Source organism: Mycteria americana, chromosome 3, assembly GCF_035582795.1.
Source record: "Mycteria americana isolate JAX WOST 10 ecotype Jacksonville Zoo and Gardens chromosome 3, USCA_MyAme_1.0, whole genome shotgun sequence".
Classification (NCBI taxonomy): Eukaryota; Metazoa; Chordata; class Aves; order Ciconiiformes; family Ciconiidae; genus Mycteria; species Mycteria americana.
In genome coordinates, this window is record NC_134367.1 from 4,304,755 (window position 1) to 4,326,821 (window position 22,067).

Genomic DNA, 22,067 nt, shown 5'->3' on the forward strand with positions numbered 1-22,067 from the left:
GAGGGAGATTCGGGGTTCAGCGCTGGGGCTGTGGGCTTGGGGGGGAGCGCAGAGGCAGGTGGGGGTCGGGACGTGCACGGGGAGGTGGGTGCAGGTGTGGGTGGGTGTACAGACGTGCACGGTAGGTGGGTGCAGACGTGGGTGGGCGTTCAGACGTGCACATTAGGTGGGTGCAGACACGGGTGGGCACCCAGACGTGCACATTAGGTGGGTGCAGACACGGGTGGGCATCCAGACATGCATGGTAGGTGGGTGCAGACGCGGGTGGGCATCCAGACGTGCACATTAGGTGGGTGCAGACGCGGGTGGGCATCCAGACGTGCACGGTAGGTGGGTGCAGATGCGGGTGCGAGTCTGGACACGCACGGTAGGTGGGTGCAGACGCGAGCGGGCGCCCAGACGCGCACAGCGGGCGGGTGCAGATGCGGCCCTGCGCGGCTGGCAGGCGGCTGCCGAGCCCCGTGGCACCGGCACCCGCGTGGGGCAGCGGGTGCGGACAGGGGCGGGCGGCGGCGGCCGGGAGGCGGGGGCGGGGGCCGGGGCCGGGGCCGGGGCCGGGGCCGGGCCGGCGGCGGGGAGGGGTCAGGCGGCGGCGCGGGCGGCGCCTGCGCGGGGCCGTCCCGGCGCTCCGCGAAGTTGCGCGGGGCCCGGGGAAGTTGGCAGCGCTGCGCGGCGGCGGGCGGCGGGCGGCGGATCCCGCTCCGCTCCGCTCCGCTCCGCTCCCCTCCCGGCGCGGCTATGGCCTTCCGCCGGCGGGCCAAGAGCCACCCGCTCTTCAGCCAGGAGTTCCTCATCCACAACCACGCCGACATCGGCTTCTGCCTGGTGCTCAGCGTCCTCATCGCCCTCATGTTCGAGGTGAGACCCCCCCCCACTCCCCCCCACCCCACCATTCCGCCTTTCCCGCGGGGAGACCCCCCCCCCCACACACACACACCCCCCCCCGGGGTCAGCCCCACCCGGGACCGGCTGTGTGTGTCCCCCCCCACCCGTGTGCACCCCCGCTGTGGACGGGGCGTCCCGGGTGCCCCCCACCCCCACCCCCCCGTGCTGCACGGGGTGCCCCCACCCACCACCCCCCGGCTCTGCCTCTGCTCAGGGGGCGTCCGGGGTGCTGCACCCCGGCGGGGTGACCCCGTCCCGCTATGGGGTGCGGGACCCCTCCATCCCTGGGGTGCCAAGTGCCGCCCCATTCATTCCCCGTCTCTCTCCCACCAGTGGAGAGGCGTCGTGTCCGTCCCCCCCCCCCCCCCCCAAAATCCCCGTGGGGACCCAGCCTGGTGCTGGTTTTTGGGGTGGCACATCCTTCTGCCACCCCCAGCCCTGCCCGGGGTCCCCAGCTGCAGAAGGGGGGGCACAGGGGGTGGCGACCGCCCTTCTCCTGCAAACCCACCACCGCTGCTGGAGACAATCCCTGCCCCGCACAACTTCCGAGCACGGAGGGGTGCATCGGCCGCCCGGCCACATGCAGGGAGAAGCCAAACCCTCACTGATATTTCCAGCTATTGGAAATGAGGGTAGTATTTTTTTGCCCTTTTTTTTCTTTTTTTTTTTTAACGTTAGCCCTTTTCCAGGTGTTTTCTCCGCAGCCCGTTGACCCTACGGCGTGGGACGAGCACCGGGGGCTCCTGGGCCTCGTGCAGACACCAGCGGCTCCCCGGCCTTTCCCCATCCCGGCCATCCCGCCCCGCTGCGGGCCGTGAGAAGGCATCCCCGGCTGCTCCGCGGGGAAACCTTCGCCCGGCCGGGGTGGCCGGAGCCCCCCGGGAAGGCCGCTGCCCCGCCACCGCCCCAGCGCCGTGCGGAGCCATGCCGGGAATGCCGCGCTCTCCCTGCTCCCATCTCCTTCCCTCCCAGCTTGCTTTTTCCTTTCCTCTTTCGGGGAGGAGACAGGGGAGGGCTGGAGGCCACCACCGCCGCGCAGCTTCGTGCAGCTTCGTTCTGCTCCGGGCACCCTACGCGGAGGCACCTCAGGCGGCTGCGAGCCGTGGTCAGCGGCTCGGCCGGACTGGACCCCCCCCTGCTTCCCCCGCGCAAACCCTCCCCTTCAGCGCAGTGCCACGTTTCAAAGCAAATCCGGACGGGAAAGGGGTGGCCGGGGGGCCTGGCGGAGGAGGAAAGGCTCCTTCTGTAGCAAATCGCAGGAGGAGGAAATCCATTTCCTTAATACCCTCCTGGTGGCAGCCCCCTTCTTTTTTCTTCTCCCCCCCCCCCCCCCCCCCCTTTTTTTTTTTCTGCAAATGCATTGAATGAGCGAATCGCCTCCAGTGCACAAAACCCTTTCGATGTGTTTGTGCATATATATATATTTATTTAAGGGTCGGGGGGTGGTTTCAGAACTAACCCAAGAGGGCCAGCTGTATTCCAAAACCACATGCAAATGCTGCAAAGTTGGGCTGCAAGTTTCATAGTCGTACTTTCAAAAAAAAAAAAAAAAAAAAAAAAGTCACTGAGGTTGCGTCTCTGTCAGGGTTTCTCCCCACAGCTGGTTTTTTCGGGGTGCTGGTGCCTGCGGTTGCGTGCTGGGGACCCCGTTCCAGAGAGGTGGTACCCGGGCTCACTGCTGCGAGGGCTTTTGGTTGACGTGATGCTCCGAGGGCGGTTTTGAAAAGCGATGCGATGAAACCCCCCGTGGAGGTGGTGGCAGGGAGGGTTTTGCGGTGTTTCTGATTTTTTTTTTAACTATGTCTTAATTAAATCTCCCCTGGTTGAGAGGCAGCAAATTCCTGCTGGTGCCGCCGCGCTCCCGGCAGACCGCGGGGAGACGGTGCTTGCCGTGCTGGGGTGGCTTTCGGCGCTCCTCCCTCTGCACCACCGTGGCTGCATCCCCGCTCGGCAGCGTCTGCCCTCGTCTTTCCCTTAGCATGGGGTTTGGGACAACTCTTTTGGTCCTTGTGGTTATTTTATTTATGTCGTCTGCTTTCTTTTCCCCTGGAGGAGAAATGGGGCTCTGCTCTTCCCCAGCCCTCCAAACCATCCGTGCCCATTTGCACCATCTCTACGGTGAATTTTGGTGGCAGCTCAGATATTTCTGCCTTTCGATGCCTTTTCAACGCCTCCTCTGTGATGGTGGGGAGGACATGTCGCCAACCCTTCTTCTCCTCGCCGCCCTGCTTCCCGCCCCGCTGCCGGGCTCCCACCTTCCCCGATGCCGGTGGCCACGGCCGAGCTCAGGCTCAGCGGAAACAGCCGAATCCTGCTCACAATAGGCCGTTTCCTGCAGGGGAGGTTTCTTTGGGGAGGCACAAACAGGATTTTTAACCTTTTCCCAGGCAGCCCCCAGGACTTGAGTGCTCGCTTGCTCCGGCACCATGCTCACGGTGATGCTCGAAGGCTGCCGCGGGTCTCCCCCTCCCCAAGCGCAGCGCGAGGTACGCCTTGAGCATCCTTTTGGGTGTGTAAGCTCTTCCCCATCCAAACGGATCAATGGCTCCGCTAGCCCGGTAATTCCTCCGCAGCAGGGTACCGGTCGCGATGGAGATACCGTTCACGTCTTGCTTAATGCCTGGCTTCGCTGCCGGCTGCGCCGCTAGCACCGTCCCAGCTCCAGGGAGGGGGTTTGGGGGCACAGAGCACGGCAGGAGGCTGCTCGCTGGTCTTACGGGTGTGATGGACTTGATTATTTGGGTATCGTGCGTGTCTCAGATGATCAGAGCGTTGCTCAGGGAGGGAAGCCCAGGACTTGGAGGGGGTTCCCCCAAAAAGAGCCATCCTGAGCTGGGCGTTGTGGGGATTTCTGCCTTCCCGGTCTGCCCTAAGCCTTCAGGGTGTGAAAACACCCCTGGTGCCAGGGAGGGATTTTGCTGCACGTGCGTGGCCGCTCCATCCATGAGCGAGCTGGAGCCCAGAAAAAAAAATCTCCCCTTTTTTTTGGGGGGTCAAAAACCATTTTAAGTGACCGCGTATAGAAACGCGAAGCAGGTGCTCTCCATCCTCGCGCAGAAATCGCTTTGCATATCTTTTTCCGCCCTGCTTTGCAGAAAAATGAAGCCAAGGCCAGGCTGGGTTTAACCTGCAGCTGCCCAGTGACCTGTGTCCCATCGGGGACGGCTCTTGTGCGCAGCGTCGGATCGATCGGCCTCCGCGCGGGTTGAGTTTGGGGGAGACCTCGCTGGTTTTGGGGGGGGTTTTGTATTAAACGAGGGCTGCTGTCACAATCTCTGTAAGATGGGGAAACTGAGGCTTAGTCTTATTTCTCCTTTATGCCCACAACTGGCTGCCACGAGCTCGGGGACAAAGCAGAGGACAGGTCCTGATGCTTATGCATGGGATGATGGCAATAAAGTTATAAAACGTCGTATTATAATATTATAAGAGATGCCGTGCCCTTGCAGGGCTTTCCCCTGCGCGCAGAGCTGTGGCAGTGAGTCACAGTCTCCCAAACACCAGGTTGTGACACTGTGAAACGAAGGCGGCTGACGAATGAGCTGCTGTTTCCAGGCTTCCTGCTAAATATACTTTCCCCTCCGTAGTAGTCTGCAAAAATTAAGGCCTTCCCGTCATTAACGAGGGAAAACAAACCATGTTTCTGCCTCCCCCGGTCTTTGCCAGATGTGGGAACTGAGGCACGCGAGTGGCTTAAAGGCGGAATAGTTGGGGGAGAGTAGGGGGGGGAAAAGGGGGGGGAAAAAAAGCAGGATTTAGGTCTGCTTTTAAAAAAGGGGATAAACGGGAGGGAGCGCGAGGCGATGATAATCGCGTTGTGCCGGGGGACGAGCGTGTGCGAGCGGAGGGGCTGCGCCGCCCTTGGGGAGGGTTTTTTGTCAAAGCCGGCTGTTTACTTTTAAAGGCTTTGGTCCAAAGTTTGGTCTTTAGTTTACATATAGGGCCTGTGTCAATCCATACTGTGGATCAACGATTTTTTTCTTGCAATAAACACTCCAGCTGCTGGGCGGGGGGCGGCGGGGGGGGAACCCGAAGTTGTGAGAAAAGCCTTCGGACAGCACTTTATCTTTAATTAGTTGGAGTTGTTTTTCAAGTCCTGGAAATATTTTCCCGGCTCAGACTGCAGAAACTCCCCCAGCCTCCCCTGCCAGAGGTTTGAAGCCGCTTCCTTCCTCCGAAGCAGTTTTAACCCAAGCAGGACGGCTGCATGCCTGGGGGCTCCCGGCCAGGGTGAAGACAGCACAGATGCTACAAATCCTGCCGGGCTGAGGCTATCGGGAAGGGAACTGGATTTCAGAGGGTGACCCGGTACCTCTCTGCAAAGCATGCTCAAAAATGACCCCTTGCTCCTCAAAATCTTCGGGCTTGAGAGTCGCAGCGGGTGGATTTTGGGAGAGGTGCTAAGCTGCCTGGATGCGAGTGCTTAGATGCCTTTATTAAAAGCCACTCGCATGCCTGCAGAAGTGGAGTTGGGATTTTGGGTTGGACTCTTACAGCGTTTTGCGGCAGGGAAAAACCAGCGTCTTCTAAAAGGAGCGGGGGGAGCTTTGCTGCTTTGTATTAGGCAGCAAACTCCAGGCTAGCAGGGGTGTGAATTTTTCCGGTCGCCGCATTATCGGGGAGCAGATGCATAGCGGTGGATAGTAGATGCATAGGAAATGCGTAGTAGCGCTGGGATTGTTTGGCTTTATCCATCACCCTGCCATCGAGGGCTGTGAAGCAGATGCGCTGATTTGATGTCTGGCCGCGTTGCTCCATGAGAAACAGCCCGAGCCCTGTCCCAGCTGCTCGGAGCATCGCAGGAAACTGGGGGTCTTGATGGATGCGTTGGGTTTTGCCTCTTCGCTGTCCGGCTGCCCTTTGGGCCTCGGGTTAGTGTCGTTAATCGCTAGAAACTCGCTCGCTGCTGGAGATGTTTGTTCCCTTTGCGTGGCTGTAGAGACCCCCCCCAGGACAACTGCTTCCCAGATTTAGCTGGTTCAGCCACATCCCTCATGCCAGGCAGGATGAGGCCGGGATGAGGAGCATCTCCCTCATCCCCTTGGGCAGTGGTGGGTTGCATGGAGGTGCCCTTAATGCAGGGCAGGAAGCGAATGAGGAATATACAGCCTTTCCTATATGGTCCCCACTCAGCTTGTCCCATGCAGATAAATCCTTCTCAGACCCTATAAAAATCCCTACCCGAGTCATGGTGATGCTGTGTAGGATTTGGACTTCTGGCTGCCTTGAGAAAAGGCTGGAGCTAAGAGGGGAAAACCAAAGAAGCAGGTTGAGGAGGTGGCCTCACAGTATAACCAAAAAAGATATAATAATACCTGGAGAGGCCCAGTTCTGCCCAGCTGGAGCCCAGTTTTGCAGCGGCTCCAGCTCTGCTCGCTGCCCTGCGAGGCAGGAGCGTGCCTGGTGTTGCCTCTCCTGTACCAGCATCTTGTGTCAGAGCAAGCAGACAGCGAGCGTCTTGTGCCTCTGAATAATCCTCGCGTTGCTCTTCCCCTTACAAACTTCTCCTTTCTCTGGCTGCCTGCAAAACGCTCCATGTGAGCTCTAAAGCTTTGCCATGCCCAGTGCTCGTCGCTCCTTCCCAAGCCAAGGAAACCTGGTTTCTGCCTTGCAGGGGAGCTGGAGGTGGTGTTGCTGGAGGTCACGGTTCAAGCGTTCCCTGTTTTCCAGGAGGCTTAAGCTGCTCGGTGGTGTTTCTGTCTCTATACGCTACGCGGGGCTGTATAGCAACGGGTGCGCTGCAGGTGCTCCCAGCTGATGTGGTGGAGAAGATGCTGTGGTGGATACGGCTACAGCATGGGATTTTGGAGCCTGAAGTTCACTTGATGGAACTCAGCTACGACCTCGATCGAGTCGCCTCACCTTCCGTGCCTGCCAGTAAGGGGCGTGTTGTGAGCAGTGGCAAAAAGGTGCGGGTCCCTCCGTGGACGTGCAGGGTGTCCTTCACCTTCGAGGGTGGAGGGATGTCACCAGTGTCCTGCTCAAGGTGGTTTGTCCCATGTGTTTTGTGCTCCATCTGCCTTGGCTGCTGGAAACTACAACTCTTTTCCTATCTGAACTGAGATGTCCTCGCAGTGGTGGCAAGGAGGTGGAGGTGACCCGGCCAAGGGTGTACGGTGGGATCAGGACCCTGGTGGCCTCATGGGTGGTGAGTCTTGGAGGACAGAGCTAAGCCGGGTGATAAGTGCGTTGTTCTGGGTTTCTTGTGCGATTGCAGCAAGGCAAGCACGGAGGTGTAAGTGCTCTCAAAATGAGATGCAACCAGTCTTTTGAGCCCTTGGAAAGCCCAGAGACCCACCTCTGAAAATGCTGCCTTGGCCATTAAAGTCCTGCTGGTGCCCACAGGGGGGCATGTGCAGGGACTGGCAGGGCGCAGGGTGAAATCCTGCAGACGTTCAGATGTTTCCATGGGCAGTGTGAACACTTCCTGACCGGTTGCAGGAGAAAGGAACGCCTTTGATGCCCGAGAGGAGACCTTCCCTCTACGTAAGGTCTGCGAGATGTCCGGAGGTGGATGGGGAGGTTGGATGCCTGGAGGTTCAAATTTGTCCCCCGGAGCTGCCGCTGTGGCCCTTAGTGGCTGCAGGTGTGTGCCTGGGCTTCCCCATCCATCAGGTGGAGGAGGGAGGCAGTTCTTCTCTGGAAATGGGTCTGTTGGGATGCCTGCCTACATCCAGGAGGTTGCACTGATCTTGGGCTATAAAACATTTTATGTAGGCTTTAGAAAACAACCCGTTACCTCTCTGTAATGAAAGGTGGAGAGGTGAAGGGGTGCAGAGGTGGCCCCCAAAGCTGCCGGTGGTCCTCTAGCCCGCGGGAAGCAAAGGCAGGTGTGGAGATGGGCCAAAACATTGATTGATCCTCGAGTGGATAGAGGAAATCTTCCTACCAGGCCCTCCAGAAAAGAAGATTAGGAGAGTCCTCGCAAACAGTGTGGGGGCTGAGCACCGTGCAGGCATTGCTCCCCACCCTGGAGCTGCTTTGAAGTCGTTTTCTCAGACCCACAAGTCTGGCTTATGGCCCCTCCGGTGGATTAGGAGACTTCATCTGGAGGTGATGCCTTGTTTCCAGCTGTTTACACCTCTGGATATCAGCCAGGTGCTTGGGTAGGATGTAAAACCTTCAGTGCCTGCTGCTGTCGGCACATCCGTGACACAGCCGCCCGTCCCTGCAGCATCACGGCCACCGCCGGCTTCGTGCATTTGTTTCATGTCCTGCGCCAGCTTGAGACAAGGTTTGGATGTAAAGTCCAGGTCCCGGTTGTGCTGTACCGCTCCAGGATGAAGCAACTTTGCTTTCCTAGCCAGCAAGGTTTGCAAGAGCCAGAATTGTTTCCTTAAGCCAGCTTGAGGCCAGGTGATGCGCTTTTTCCATTACCACCCCAAACACTGCCCATGGTCTCCATCTCCCTTGGCAGAGTGCTTCTTGCATCTACTCCTCCACAAGCAGAGCACAACGTGTGGGATTTCTTTTTTTTTTTTTTTAGTGGGGGGAGAAAAAAAAAAATCCCCAAACATCATGAAAACACGCCATGGAGTTTGCTATCCCCCAGCCAGGCCTGCAAGAGGATGGGCAGCGCTGCCTGCACGGCAGAGCGGAGCCGCCGGCCGGTTGCTCAATGCTCGTGGGGGCGGGACGGGAACACTTGGCAAAGCCCCCGTGTCCCCCCCCGCAGCTACGTCCTGCAAGACGTGAAGCAATATTTCCAGCCAGGTTTTTAATAGCCTGCGGCTCTGAAATGGTTGCAGCAACGTCTGTGTGAAATGCAGCTCGTCTCCATCGGCCTTCGACGGGCACGGGATTTTTTGGTGCTGGTTGTGTATGAGGCTGGGCGCTTGCAAAGTGTTGGAGGGGTGGCTGAGGAGCCATCGGAAGGGTAAAAATCTCCAGTGACCTGCTGCTGGTGCGGGGTTGGACGAGATGAAGGCACGGATGGAGGTTGGCGTCGGACGTCTGTGTGCTGGGTTTTGCTGCGGACCCGGCTCAGGGGTTCATCAGTCTCGGAGATGCTGCTTTGGGGTGTCCTGCAGATGCACCGGGATGGGATGCTCGGCTCTGCCCCGTCCCCGTGAAGCCTCCTGCTTCACTGCTGGGGAGGACCATTCCCTTGAATTAAAAGCAATAAATGAAGAGCGAAGCAGCACAGCCCTGGTTTGTAGGGGACCTGATGTCTCATCCCAGGGTTTGGGGTTTTTTTCCCCCTTTTTGGGCCAGCCTGTGATGCTGGTTACGCGGCTGGCATCTCGTGCGCGGCCAGCACCAGGTTCAGCCCTTTTGCCAAAGCTGCTTTTTCCCTGCCCTGTGGGACCTTCGCGAACGCCTGTGCTGTCTCTAAACGGGTCTGGCTTCACCGGTCCTGTGGCTGCCGTTACTAGAAGAGTCTCCGCAAAGACGCGGGGGCTAAATCCATGCGTAGCCCGTGGGGCTTTGAAGCCACTGAACGTGCTCAGGTGCTGGATGTTGTCATTTCTACCCAGGCCGGGCTCCTGGCATGGCTGCCCGGAGTGGACGGGAATGAGGGATGGCTTTAGTTCGCACAAGTGGCGTGCTGGGTCGGGCTCCCGGCGTCCCCTGAGCAGCGGGTCGCACGTGACGATGGTCCGTGCTGCTGGAGGGATGCTCATCCTTGAGGGGAAGCGGGGAGCTTCCCCCGTCAGGCTGGCTGGTGGCTTTTCAGCTGCATTGCTTTTCCAGGTTTAAAAGAGGTTCTCCCTCTTTTATCCATCCCTTTCTCCTTCCCAAATCCCAAGGCCCTGTTGGCAAACCTCTTCCCTAGCAATCCTCTTGCTGAAAGACACTTTTGTGAGTGAAGCCGGTGCCCGCGTATCTCCCTGGACAATTTGCCTTACCCAGCACGACAGGAAAGGGGAGTACGTGGTGGCAGAGGAATGGATTTAACAACTGATTTGGGTTTTTTTCCCTCTGTGTGTCTTTGACAGGTTACAGCCAAGACTGCCTTCCTGTTTATCTTACCTCAGTATAACGTTAGCGTGCCTACAGCAGGTAAGAGGTGCTGCCGCTGCGGATACCCCAAGGGGAGGGTCGAGTCCTGGTCTGCCCCAAACCCTCACTGCCAGCTGGCCTGGGCTCACCCTCTACTGATGCACATCGCTTGGGCCCTTGTCTGGTAGTAAAGGAGATTTTAAAAATGAGATATATGGGGGAAATGCAAAGTTTGAATGGTTCAGAGCACGCTGCTTGTGTCTGCCAGCCCTCATGCTGCCGGGATTGGGAAGAAATGTTTTCCAGGGGGTTTTAGGGCTTCTTCTCTACCCTCTTTCTGCTATGCTCAGGCCACTCTGTGTGCTGTGCAGGGTGAGAATCCTCCTCCAAGCCTGGTCAGGCAAGATCAAATTGCCTGATTGCATGCCCAGAGTAGCTCTGTGCCCTGCCGAGGAGCAGGAGGGATTTAGCTCTTTGCTAAGCAGCAGGGGCTGTGCAGATAATTCCTGTCTCGCTTTATTTATTGGGGATGGCACAAGGTGAGGGTGCAGAGATGCACACGGTGCACAGCATCCCTGCTCCAGGCAGCTCATGGTCCTGATGCACATGGAGAGTAATTCAAGGAGGCTCCGAGCTGGCGCAGGTTTAAGCCTGATGGACCAGAGGATGTGCCCCAGCTCCCAGCCGGGAGGCAGCTGGAGGCTCGGTCCCTGATTGTATTTTGGCTGCTAGTAGCGACCTTCCTAGCCAAGAGCCCCTCCGGGGCTGGCAGCAACCTGGGCACCGGCGTGGGGGCAGCAGGAGGTGGTTTGGGTAAAGCCCTGGGCTCGGGATGAGCCAAACACCCGGGACACAGAGCCTGGCTTGGTGGCAGAAAACTGCAGTTAATTAGAAGCGTTTGAGAAATCATCCAAGGGAAGAGCGGGGTGGTTGGGATTAGTGAAACTACGATGAGGCAGACATGTGGATGATAAAAGTTCTGCCCTTAAAATCTTTGAACATTATCGTTGAAGACGTTATCCAGCTTCCAGATTAAATTGTGGTCCATGCTCCTCTATGGCACAGTCCATTCAACATCCGCTGCCATCGTGTTAAGTGATTTATTCTTTCCTGATACCAGAAATCTTGGGGGGGGGGGGGGCACATAACCATCTCACCAGGACCAGGTATCGGGGTATCAATATAGGGCATGAGCCAGCCGAGGCCGCGGGGAGAGAGACCTTGGTGCAGCAAGCTTGCTCGGAGGAAGAGTTATTGCTCACGTGGATTTTTCCAAGGTTGTTTCACATCCCTCACAACAAGGATGCTGTTGCCTGTCAGCTGGCAGATCTTGCTCTCGTCTCCTGCGCTCAGCGCACGCACGGCTGCTGCTAGAGCAGCTTCTGAAATGCCCTAGAGAGAGGAGAGGAGGCAGAGCAGTCGCACACGTGCATAATGTTATTTTCTTTAGTCTTGCAATTCTTTTATCTTGCGCTGGGGTTATGAGCTCTGTGATACAGGCAATGTTTTTACCTCGGGGTTTGCACAGCACCCAGCTGGGGGGCTCTTAAGGACCAGGTGTTTTCATAAATCCTATTCAAACCTTATTCACGTACCTCAGATCTTAGAAATCTGGACTGAAGCTTTGTTCAAGGGTAAAGGGGGTTGGTGACAGACCAGTCGCTTTCCAGCATTGGTGTTAGGAGAGGATGGTCAGGATCGGGGCAAGGGAGAGCTGGGGGTGGGCTGAGCTTCGCATCGCCGTGCTTTCTGCAGGGTGCCACGAGGACAGCAGCTTTCCCGACTCTGCTTCTTCCCCGTAAGCTGCAGGGCTGCAAATAGTTGCCTAAATGCAGACGTCTGGGGTTATTTTTGGGTGCAGTTGGGTCTCCTGTTGCTCCAGAAGAGCAGGGCCTCCCATGGGTCCTATTTCTCATCCGCCAGCCCCGTGCTGCTGTCTCCCATCTCCTAATAGCACACGGCGTCTGCATTTAGGCAGCTGAATCCTGCTCCGGCAGCTTTCGGGGGTGAGTGGGAGAGACTGGGTGTTGGATGATAACCGAGGGGGTGGAAATCCCATCCCGAGCCCTAATGCTCCCAGTGGCGTGTCCCTGATCCCATCACCTGCTTCAGTGCTGCCTCCACGTCTTCGTGCCTCCAAGCTGATAAATTCCCATCTCCGCAGCCGGTCTGTCCCTCACATCTGGCAGGAGAAGCTTGAGGGGTCCTGAGCGTCACCTCCCTTGAGGTGTGGAACTACTAGAGGGGAAACCATCCACTCTGCCGATGAACTGACTCGGGCTAGAGCCCTTTTTTCCAGCCCTGCAGCCACAGTCATGACCTCTCTCTGCTTCCACCTCTCTCTGGTGGCCCCATCCAAGCTGCGTGTTGGGAATAGCCCCCCGCCCCCACTAACTCTTAAGCCCTTACGTGGAAATCGTTTGGGTCAGGGGCACTTGACCCACCATTTGGCCTCTTTGCAGAGGGGGAGCTGGTCCAGTATCACTACGGGCTGAAGGATCTGGTCACCATCCTCTTCTACATCTTCATCGCCATCATCCTGCATGCGGTGGTGCAGGAGTACGCCCTGGACGTGAGTGCTGTTCAGTGTCTCGAGTGGCCAAAATATCTCAAGTACCCCGGGGGGACGTGGTCCTGCTGCAATTTAATGCTGCTCTGGTGGTGGTCTGGGAGTTGGGGTGGTGATGACTGAGCCTTCATCTCTGGGGGCTGCTTGGGATGGGGAGGAGGAGGAGGAGGGAGAGTTGTTGACCCAGTGGCTCATGTTTTCTTGTTCCTTTTCTCTCCCTTTTCTCCTTCCCAGAAAATCAACAGGCGTCTCCATCTCTCCAAGGTCAAACACAGCAAGTTCAATGAATCGGGACAGCTGGTTGCCTTCCACCTCACCTCTGTGATTTGGTGCTTGTACGTCGTGGTGACGGTAAGGCATGGGGCTGGCCGGCTTTGGGTTCCCTGGGGTGGGATTTGGGGTTTCTGGAGCACAAAACCCCAACAGCAGTGGAGAGTCCCCAGCCAGCCTCTGGGCCAAGACGGGCACATTTCAGCAAATTTAGTTTTCAAGTGTGGTGGGTCTTTCCAGCCACAGAGTGAGGGCAGTTTCAGGACATCCTTCTCCTGCTTCGTGCAAGGCACAAGCAAATGGGCTGTAAAATATTTTTGGAGCTGGACCCCACAAATCCCGCCTGGCCCTGTTGTCTCCATCCACTGCTCCGGGACCTGCCTGCTTTCTCAGCCTTATTTTCCTCCTTATTTGAGTTCAGTGCCTTGAGGCTTTCGGATGCATTTTACAGGGATGTGGGGTGAATGGGCAGATGTTTGTGATCCTTCTCCTTGTGATCCCTCTCTTGGTGAGCTGGCGGTGAGGGGAACGCTGAGAGCAGGGAAACCACGCCGTGCCTTGGGTTGCATTGGGGATGTTTCAACCCATAACCAACCGCTGGGAGAAAAATTGGGAGTGGAAATGTTTCATTTTTGGGAGGAAGGGGGAGGGAAGAACAGGCGGCAGTGGAGAGGTACAACTGTTTTGGCAGTGTGAAGCGATGCCGATGCCTTGCTGCCGGTGGCCGTTGGGGTTCAGCTGTGGTCCCCGGCAGCACTGGGGATGGATGCTCGGGGGCAGGTCCCTCCCTGCTGCTTGGGGGCTCCTGCCAGCCCTCCCTTAGAGGACTGCTACCCCCTCCAGGCCAGCGCTTCTGGGGATCTGCTGGCACTGCTCCTGCCCCGTAGGGCTGTGGGGAGGGAAGCTTTGGCAAAACAGTCGAGGCCACTGTTTTTGGGCTGCCTTCACCCAGCGCCAGACCAGCTCCGGGGCTGCAGCCTGCTGTGCTAACCTGCGGTGCCATGGTGTGCTCCCCAAATGCCCCGCATGTGCAGAGCAGGTCTGCACCCTTTGCAGAACTTGCACTTTCTCCAGGCTCCCCCGACCAAAAAAAGGGCTTAGGGCAGACAGGGCATGGACAATGGTGACAGATAGGTCCTAGGCAAGATGAATTTTCCATGCCAACATCTCTTCACAAAGCCCAGTGCAGCACCTCTGTGGTAGGAGCTGTGCAAGCGTGGAACGAGAAGGGAGCCCCACCCTGTAATCTGCCCTGCAAACATAAGGCAAGAGGCTGTAGGGGAACGCAGGAAGGTGGAAAATTAAACTATGCAATACATATTAAATTATTTTTGTAGGTGTTTTCTGTTCCCCTTTCGCTTCAGAAGTGCTGGTGGGGAAGAAGCCCCCCCGGACCATGCACACAGTTGCTTGTAGCCATGCTACTGGCATCTTGCCCCCATGCCTCCAGAGCATCCCTCTTGCATTGCCCAAACCCCAGAACATCCTAGCCTGAACTCGGAACCCTCTGTGCAACCGAGCAAGCAGCTTTCAACCCCCAAACACGGGGGCCTCATGAAACTTGAGCAGGGTGCTAGAGACCCATGAATGTGGCTGAGCTTTGGAGAGCTCAGCCTTGGCTTGTGCAGGGGACACGGTTTTTACTGCAGGCTGAAAGGACTCGGGTGTCATCCCCGGTTCCTAGTTTCGCTGTGGCGTTAGCCCACCCTGTTGTAACCAAGCTCTGCCTGTTTCATTTGCTGAAGGCTTGCATCTTTTCTCTTTTTCAGGAAGGATACATATCAAACCCCCGGAGTTTGTGGGAAAACTACCCACATGTTTATCTTCCGTAAGCACTCGCAAGGGCATTTTGTTCTCAGGCCGATCACTTCCTTCCTCTATGTGGGTTTCCCTGCGGCTGGGAGCAGGGTGCTGACAGTGCAATGCCCTTTGCACGCACCCTGCTGCAAGGATGCTGCAGTGAGGTCCCGGGGGACGGGGGATATCTCGTTTGTGGCCCTGGGGAGGGTGTTCTCGGAGGATTTCCTCCATGAGGAAGGCCCTGCGGGCTTGGTTACTCATCCTGGCTGCTTACTGCTTGCATCACCTTAGGCAAGTCGCTTTGCTGTTTGTTTTTCATAGTAGAAACAAAGAAGTGGGGGATAATCCTCCCTTCTTGGGTTTTTGCAAAAGTGAGGTTTGCTGAGAGCATGGAGACCGTGGCACGAGCAGCCGGATAAACCCTGGGCATGGCTAGCTCAGCTGAACGTATAATTTGAGCCCAGAAATGATGCCTCCTAAATCCTGTGGCTTCATAGTGGTGGAGGGATTGCCTGGTGCTGTGTGGCTGGGCGCTTTCCCTGGTGCCCAGGTCCTTGGGGTCCTGCCATGCCCCGGGCTGGCTCACGTGGCTCGTCCCTGCGTTTCAGGTTCCAGGTGAAGTTTTTCTACCTGTGCCAGCTGGCGTACTGGCTGCACGCCCTGCCGGAACTCTACTTCCAAAAAGTTCGCAAGGTGAGAGCCGGGTGGGTGCTCCCTTGTGCCCTGGGGGTGCTTGAGGCCGTTTGCCCACCGGCTTTGGGGAAAGCAAGCTTTAGGAGAGGGCGGGCGAAGAGGGGCGAGGGGTTAACGCGGCTTTCTGCCCCTGCCAGGAGGAGATACCCCGCCAGCTGCGGTGCATCGCGCTCTACCTGGTGCACATCGCCGGCGCGTACGTCCTCAAGTGAGTCGGCTGCCTCGGCATCCCGTCCCGTGCCGCGGATGGGGGCTGAGCAGGTCCTTTTGCAGTGCAAGTCACCCGGGAAGCCTCAGCAGGGCGGGGGGCTTAAAGGGAATAAAGGGGAGTGTTTAAAAAGCAGATGGTATTGAAGTTGACCTCCCGACTGCGGGCCGTTAATCAAACAGTTTTCACAGACCCACGGAGCTGATTTTGAAGGAGTTCAGCGGTGTTACGCGAGTGCACAGGCGGTCTCTGTTCACAGGGCGTTGCAAAGCAAACGTTAACCAGGGACCCAAAACACAGGCTGATGGGTGCAGCTCCCCTGGGTGTGGGAAGCACCCTGGGGTGCTCTCCAGCACAGCACAGGCAGGCAAACTCTTCTCCTTCCTCTGAGTGTGTGCACAGAGCAGCGATGCCAGTGGTTAGGGCTTTGTGTTGGACCCGTCCCAGCTCTGCTACTGGTTCGGGCCGCTTTCATGTTTTGGGGCCAGAGATTTCCCCCATCGCAATCCTACCCCTACTGCTGCGGAGAGGTCCGGCTTTGGGCTGGTGCTTGCTGCAGTGCAGGGGTGGCAGGGGAGATGCTGTCACTGGATATGAAGGACCAAGGTTGACCAGCCCAGTGATGCTTTTCTCTTCCCTCCTAGCTTAACACGCTTGGGGCTGATCCTCTTGCTGTTGCAGTACTTAGCCGAATTCTTCTTCCACATGGCTCGGCTGGTCTACTTCACGGATGAGAACAACGAGAAGCTGTAAGCAGGCGAGCTGGCCATGGCTTCCCTCCTCCGATGCCCAGGAGAGCCGTCAGAATGACGGGGGGCTCGTTCTCACCTTCCAGCTCAGCGCTGGAGGCTGCTCCTGCTGACACCTCTGCTTGCTCTCCTGCAGGTTTAACGTCTGGGCTGTTGTGTTCGTGGTCACCAGGCTCTTCACCCTCACCCTCTACATCCTGGTCATTGGCTTCGGGCTGCCACGGGTGGAGAACCAGGCCCTCGAACCCGAGAGAGGGAACTTCTTCAGCTTTCTCTTCAACAATATCCTCTTCAGGTAGGAATGTTCCCTACTGTATCTTCCTTGGTTGTGTATTCCCAAGGTGGTTTTTGCTGAGTTTGGAAATGCCAGTGGAGATCTGATCTAGGTTCCCTTTAGGGGAAGGTCCTAGTGAGTTGGGAGGGTGTGGAGGGAGCAAGGAGGGATTAAAGGCTGCGGAGCCACGACGGAAGGGAGAAGCCAGCAAATAAGTTGTTCATTGCATGAAGTTATAAAGCACGAGCCTATCTTAGAGAAAGGCTTGCAGGCTTTCCCTTCTGCACCCGTAACTGCGCTTACACAGATGTGGTCAATGAAAAGGCGTTTTTCCCTTCTGCTTGGACATGTTTTGCTGCCTGTTGACGTGGGAAGCAGAGGATGGGATGGGTTCCTCATGCCTTGCAGTCTGTCTGTCAAGGCTGGGAGCCTTTCTCACCCATACAGCAGCTGTAGGTTCAGTTCAGAAGTTGCTAGGACAGGTGCCTGGTCATTCCCAAGGTTTTTGGAGCTATGGACTACTGGAACGCCTGAGGATTTGGAGGACTTTCTTAGCTCCCTTCCAACCACATCCACCTTTTAGTTGTGTGGAGCAGCTGGGGACGTCTTACCTTGACTGTGGTTTGGGCAGTGCTGGTTGAGATGACCCTGTTCATCCATTCCTGCCCTAAAGTCTTAAGAATCAGCAATGCCCTGAGCACCTGAGAGCTTCGTGGCGGGGAGGGAAAGGGAAGTGGCTGCCCTGAGCTCAGGAGATGGCAGAAAGCAGAGATGGGGGCTGGAGGGACGGTGCCTGCCTCCGGCTGTCAGTGCAGCTGCCCAGGGGGACCTCAGCCACTGGCCCCGGTGTGGGTGGAAGGCTGGGCTGGCGGTGGCCTCGCTCCTCTGTTCTCAGCCTGCCTCTTCTCCGCCCCTACCAGAATGAGTGTGCTGCTGTTGGTGTGCCTCTTCCAGGCCTCGGTGATGTGGCGCTTCATCCACTTCCAGCTGCGGCGCTGGCGGGAGTACTGGAATGAGCAGAGCAGTCGAAAGCGAGCCGCTGCCGGCGCCAAGCAGCAAGCCAAGCCGCTCAAGAGGGACTCGGGTGAGTGCCGGGGCCGGCGTGCCGTGGGGTGGCACCATGGGAGGCATCGGTCCTGTGGTTCAGCATCCCCTCGGCAGACTGCCGCCCATGCCGGCGATGCTGTGGCGGTGCCTCCTGCCGCTCCGTGCTGAGCCTGGACGTCCCCAGCAGGATCGTGCCACGGTGGTGGTTTTTTCCATATTTATGGACCAGCCCCAAGAGGGTTTAAGGTTTTGGCCTGTGCAAGGGACAAAGTTTTCTCTCTCCATCTCCAGGTTACCATGAAAATGGAGTGGTGAAAGCAGAGAATGGCACCTCACCACGAACTAAGAAGCTGAAATCACCGTAGAAGCAAAGGCTTGTCTCCTGGGGAGGAGGGCGAGATACCAGGACTAAGAAGCAGCCCCTCCTCCCGGTCCTCACGAGCATCGTCTTGAACAGCTTGGAAACCAGCATCTTCCCAAGGTGTCTCTCACTCTCCTCCCTTCCTTTCTTACTCTCTTGAACCATTTGCAATAAAACCAAAAAGGTCCCTTTTCCCCTGCTCCCTTCCCCTCGTAGGAGCCTTTTCCAACCCTCCTGTTTTTGCCTTCCTCTGTTTCATCGTAAATCAGCGTGCAATTTTTTTATTTTCTATTTTAGTGTTTGGTGATTTTGGATTATTGTTACAAATGCATCGTAGATGGTTCCAAACAATCCTTTTTTTTCTTCTACAGCATGTTCCTCCCCTCTCTCCGTGGTGCTTCCCTGAGCCCCGGGGTCAGGGCCACGGCAGCTTGAAGGCACCACGTGTCTGTTATGGCAACAGGCTCCTGGCGAAATGCACTGGGGCTCTGTGACCCTCAGGCTCGGGGGTGCTCTTGGGCGAGGGTTGCCTCTCCTGGGGCACGTCTGGCCAGCACTTGGCAAGTGCCACAGGATGGTGGTGCTGCAAGTAGAGACCAGGGTCTGAGGGAGGAACCTCAACCATGTCTTGTCTCATGGTGGGCTTCTGGTTAAGTGGGGTTCCTCTGGCCCCTGGTTTTGAGCTAATTTTGGAGAGTCGGGCGGTGGAGAAGGGTGAGAAGTTCCCTCTTCCTATAGGACCCACCTTCTAGCCTCTGCTTGCCCCAGCTCTTCTGGTACAGCTGGGTCCCTCTTACCCTCTTGGCTGCAGGAGATGAGCTGCCCCGTAGTTGTTCTGGACCTCCCAGCCCCAAGAGCTGGGCTCGGGGCTCTGCAGCTTGCAGTGCCTTGTCGTGGGGCAGCAGCATCCTCAGGCCCACGTGAAACCCTGAGTCCTGCCCCGCTCTGAGCGCTGGCCTTGCTCCTGTCAGCCCAGGCCCTTTGCCAGCTTGTGTGTGCCTCGTGGACCTGGTGTTCTCATGGCTCGTGACCACGTCCAGATGAGCAAGCAGGCTGCTGCAAAGGGTTTTGCATCAATGGGACTGTGCCGCTCATGCTGTCGCCTTAGCCTTCCTCATCCCTACCGTACCAGTCCAGCCGTGCCATCGGCAGCCATCACCTTCACTCTTTGTTTCCAAAGGATACAGAGCTTGTATCCACCCAAGGTGCTATCAAATGCAGGGTTTCTTCCAAAAAACCTAGCCCCTTCATCCCTTTCGGAGCTGTGAATGAGATGACAGGGAAGGGGAAGGAAGCTAGGGCTGCAAGGAGCAGCTTGCATTTTAGGAAAAGCCTGACCTGTGACACATAGCTGTTGGCAGATGGAGTTGTCTCAAATCTACCTCAGAGGCCATCTGTTGCTGCAGACCACTTTCCCTCTTGCTCCTGCCTGCTGCCACCTCTACGAGCTGGCAGGAGATTCATGGGAACCCCAGATCCCACCAGCTCAGTCCCCTGCTGCCTCTTTGCTGGGGAGCAGCATCTCCTACCCAGGGTTTTGTGGGTCAGTGCCAGCTCGCTGAGCTTCTTTGGGGGGCCGTGCACCAGTCTAGATTTGGTAGGCGTGCAGTAGACGGGCACCTCTCACCCCACAGCTCTCCTCCGGGGCAGTTTCTGTAGCTGGGCTTTGCTGTTGGTGCCTCTTGTGCAGCGAAGCTGGCTGTAGCTTTCGTTCTCCTTCGCCGTGGCAGGAGCAGGCGAGCGGTGTGCTCCCTTGGCTGGCTGAGAAGAGGGGGCACAGAGTTGCGGGGAGCTCAGGTGCTCTTTGATATGCAAGCCAGGAGTGAGGTTCACCTTCCTTGCAGGTGAGGGAGGCACGTGGTCCTTAGGCGTGCCTCTTGCTCAGCCCTTCGGGCAGCTGAACTCTGGCTCTCTCTGAGTGCAGTTCTAGCTTGAGGCTGGCACAGTCGTCCTTCGCATCATTCATGTTTTGGGGAATGAGCGACAGTTGATTTTTTTGCCCCTCTTTGAGCTGGGTCGGGGTTTTTCCTCCTTCTGTAGGTGTCTGTTGTCCCTTCCCCCCCCCTCCTTGTTAAGCCCCAGCTAACGCTGGGCACCAGAGGGAGAAAATGTGCTGGGACGCAAGGACAGTTGGTCAAAATCCACTTGTTCCTCCGTCCCCACAACCTCTGAGTGTCAAACAAGAGATATCGGCAGGAGAGGGATCCCCCCCTTTTTCAGGGGAACTGAGGAAGGAGACTTTGGAGCAGAACCCTTGGTGGTATCGTGCAATTGCTCCTTGTAGCCCTTGCCAGGTTGACAATCCACATTTTGGCTCTAACAGAGGCAGTGACAGTACCCGCGGTGCAACGTGATCAGAGGGGGAAAAGAGCTTTATGATAGGGAGGACACGGAAAAGGTCTAGTGCGAGAAGTTTTTCCTTTCTCCTGCCTCTTCCCATCCCTAGCCATCCACTGCCGCGTGCCCTCCGAGAGCGACTGCTGGCCGGCATCTCTCCAGAGCCTCAGCCGGTCCTTTCTGCAAAGCTGGTGCCTCGCAGCAGCTGAGGTATTGGCTCTATTAACAGGTGACACATACAGTCCCCCAAAAAACTGGCTGCTGAATGATTCCTCCTGCCTGCTTCGCTTCAGGCAGCTTTTCCACTTGCACAATCCTGCGTCTTCATAAGTAGCTAATTATGCTTTGTATCCCAAGTGCCTTATGTTGCCATGTAGTCTCTCGTACGCTTGATCTGTGTACTATATCAGTAGCTGAACTCCCTCTCTCTTCACAGTGTATGTACGACATATGCTACATTTATGTGGTTTTTGTTTTCTTTTTGATAGAGCTACCAGTAAAAGGGACAGTTTCTTTTGGACGCATTTCCATGTGTTCTTTTTTTTATTTTATTTTTTTTTTAACCTATAGATGATGGGGCTTTTTTTGCCCTCCCTTATCTTTAGTCCTCAGAAATGCCCATCCTTCTGCTGTTATGCCCAAGCGTGGCAGGATCCCTGGGGTCTTTTTTTTTTTTTTGAGCTGAGCCTTTGCTGTAAGGCAACATGCGCTGTCATCCCAGAGGTCTGTGATCCACCCTCTATTGGAGAGGCTGTCATGGGCTGCTTCTGTCTCTGTCTTGTAGTGCGAGCACCATCCCTCCGCTGCAAGCCCGCAGTAACTGCTTCTATGTCCATGTCATTTCTCGGCAGACCGAGCCTTCTCTTCAGCCCAAAGAGCCTTTTTTTTTTCCCCCAGAGTATTTTCATGGCAAGCCCTTAGTGGTCAGTCTCTTTCCTTGACCGCTCTGCGTACAAAGATGCCGAGAGCCCACTTTCCTTGAGTGGGTGTTCTTCTGGTGCCCCATCTTGTCAAGCCCTGTGTCTTCTCCAAAAAGACCCAACCCCGAACAGGAGCTCTTGCCCACCACAGCGCAGCGAGTGTTAGAGACTACGCAAAACTGCAAGTCCTTACTTTCAGTGTAACGCTATTGCTTGCACCCTTCCTGTGGGCTGGCTCTGTGTCCATTATCCAGCCTAAGAAGGTTGGGGATTGAGTAGTCTGTGATTTTTGGTGTGAAGCATAGTGTTTTCCTGCCCTAGCCTAGAAGAGCTGTGAAATACCAGCGGTAGTTCTGTCTCTTGTCTTAGTTGGGGAATGGGCTTGGGAAGAGAAGGGGCAGAGGAAGAACAGATGTAGCATTTCACATATAATTTTTGAGTGACTCTTATGTTATGGGGCATTACGGTTGCATTATTTTTTTGTTGTTTAGGAGTCTTTCTTCGTACTCATCATGTTTGGGTTAGTAGTAAAGAAGACAAGTTCCAGTTCCCCTGTAGGTCTCCTTACCCTTAACTCACCATTTTAAAATGTATTTTTGGTAGGCTTCCTGGTTGGAGGGAAGAACGACTACTCTAGGATGCCTCCCCCTTGCCTCCAAGTGACTCTTGAAGCCTGTAGCTACCCTGCCTTTACTGCAGTGCATGGGGGTTTACAGCAGCCTCAGTCTCTTGCCTTAGATGAAGTCTTGGTAGATGGACCCCGACTTGCGTCAACAGTAGATGGAGATTACGGGGTTTGATTTACAGCCTTCTGGTAAACTTCACGAGTGTGTAATAGGTGGTTTGTTTGGTCGGTTTTATACTCAAACTGTGAAGTATGTTACTTCACCTCAGGGCTGCGTGTGGGGTTTCGCTGCCAGTGGGGAAGAATGGCTGTTGTAAAAGGCAGGCAGAGGCATGTAGTTTTTCTTTGAATATGTTGAACTCGACGGACCAAACTTCAGCAAAGGA

The 22,067-nt window shown here is 56.4% G+C and overlaps 1 protein-coding gene across 1 annotated transcript; it reads left to right on the top strand.

Annotated features, from left to right (window-relative positions):
• The first annotated feature begins 597 nt into the window (after positions 1 to 597).
• Positions 598 to 20,654, top strand: TRAM2 (translocation associated membrane protein 2). Its single transcript, XM_075497717.1, has 11 exons — positions 598 to 858; positions 9,825 to 9,888; positions 12,291 to 12,400; positions 12,632 to 12,748; positions 14,437 to 14,495; positions 15,076 to 15,160; positions 15,298 to 15,368; positions 16,013 to 16,117; positions 16,254 to 16,412; positions 17,312 to 17,475; positions 17,730 to 20,654. The coding sequence occupies exons 1-11, from the start codon at positions 739 to 741 to the stop codon at positions 17,801 to 17,803; spliced, it is 1,128 nt and encodes a 375-aa protein (XP_075353832.1). The 5' UTR covers positions 598 to 738; the 3' UTR covers positions 17,804 to 20,654.
• The last annotated feature ends 1,413 nt before the right edge of the window (positions 20,655 to 22,067 follow it).

Excerpts from the sequence above, each read along its gene's own strand:
- TRAM2 (XM_075497717.1), top strand. The coding sequence starts at position 739 with ATGGCCTTCCGCCGGCGGGCCAAGAGCCACCCGCTCTTCAGCCAGGAG. Across the intron at positions 12,401-12,631 it reads TGCAGGAGTACGCCCTGGAC|AAAATCAACAGGCGTCTCCA; the intron begins GTGAGTGCTGTT and ends TCTCCTTCCCAG. Across the intron at positions 14,496-15,075 it reads TACCCACATGTTTATCTTCC|GTTCCAGGTGAAGTTTTTCT; the intron begins GTAAGCACTCGC and ends CCTGCGTTTCAG.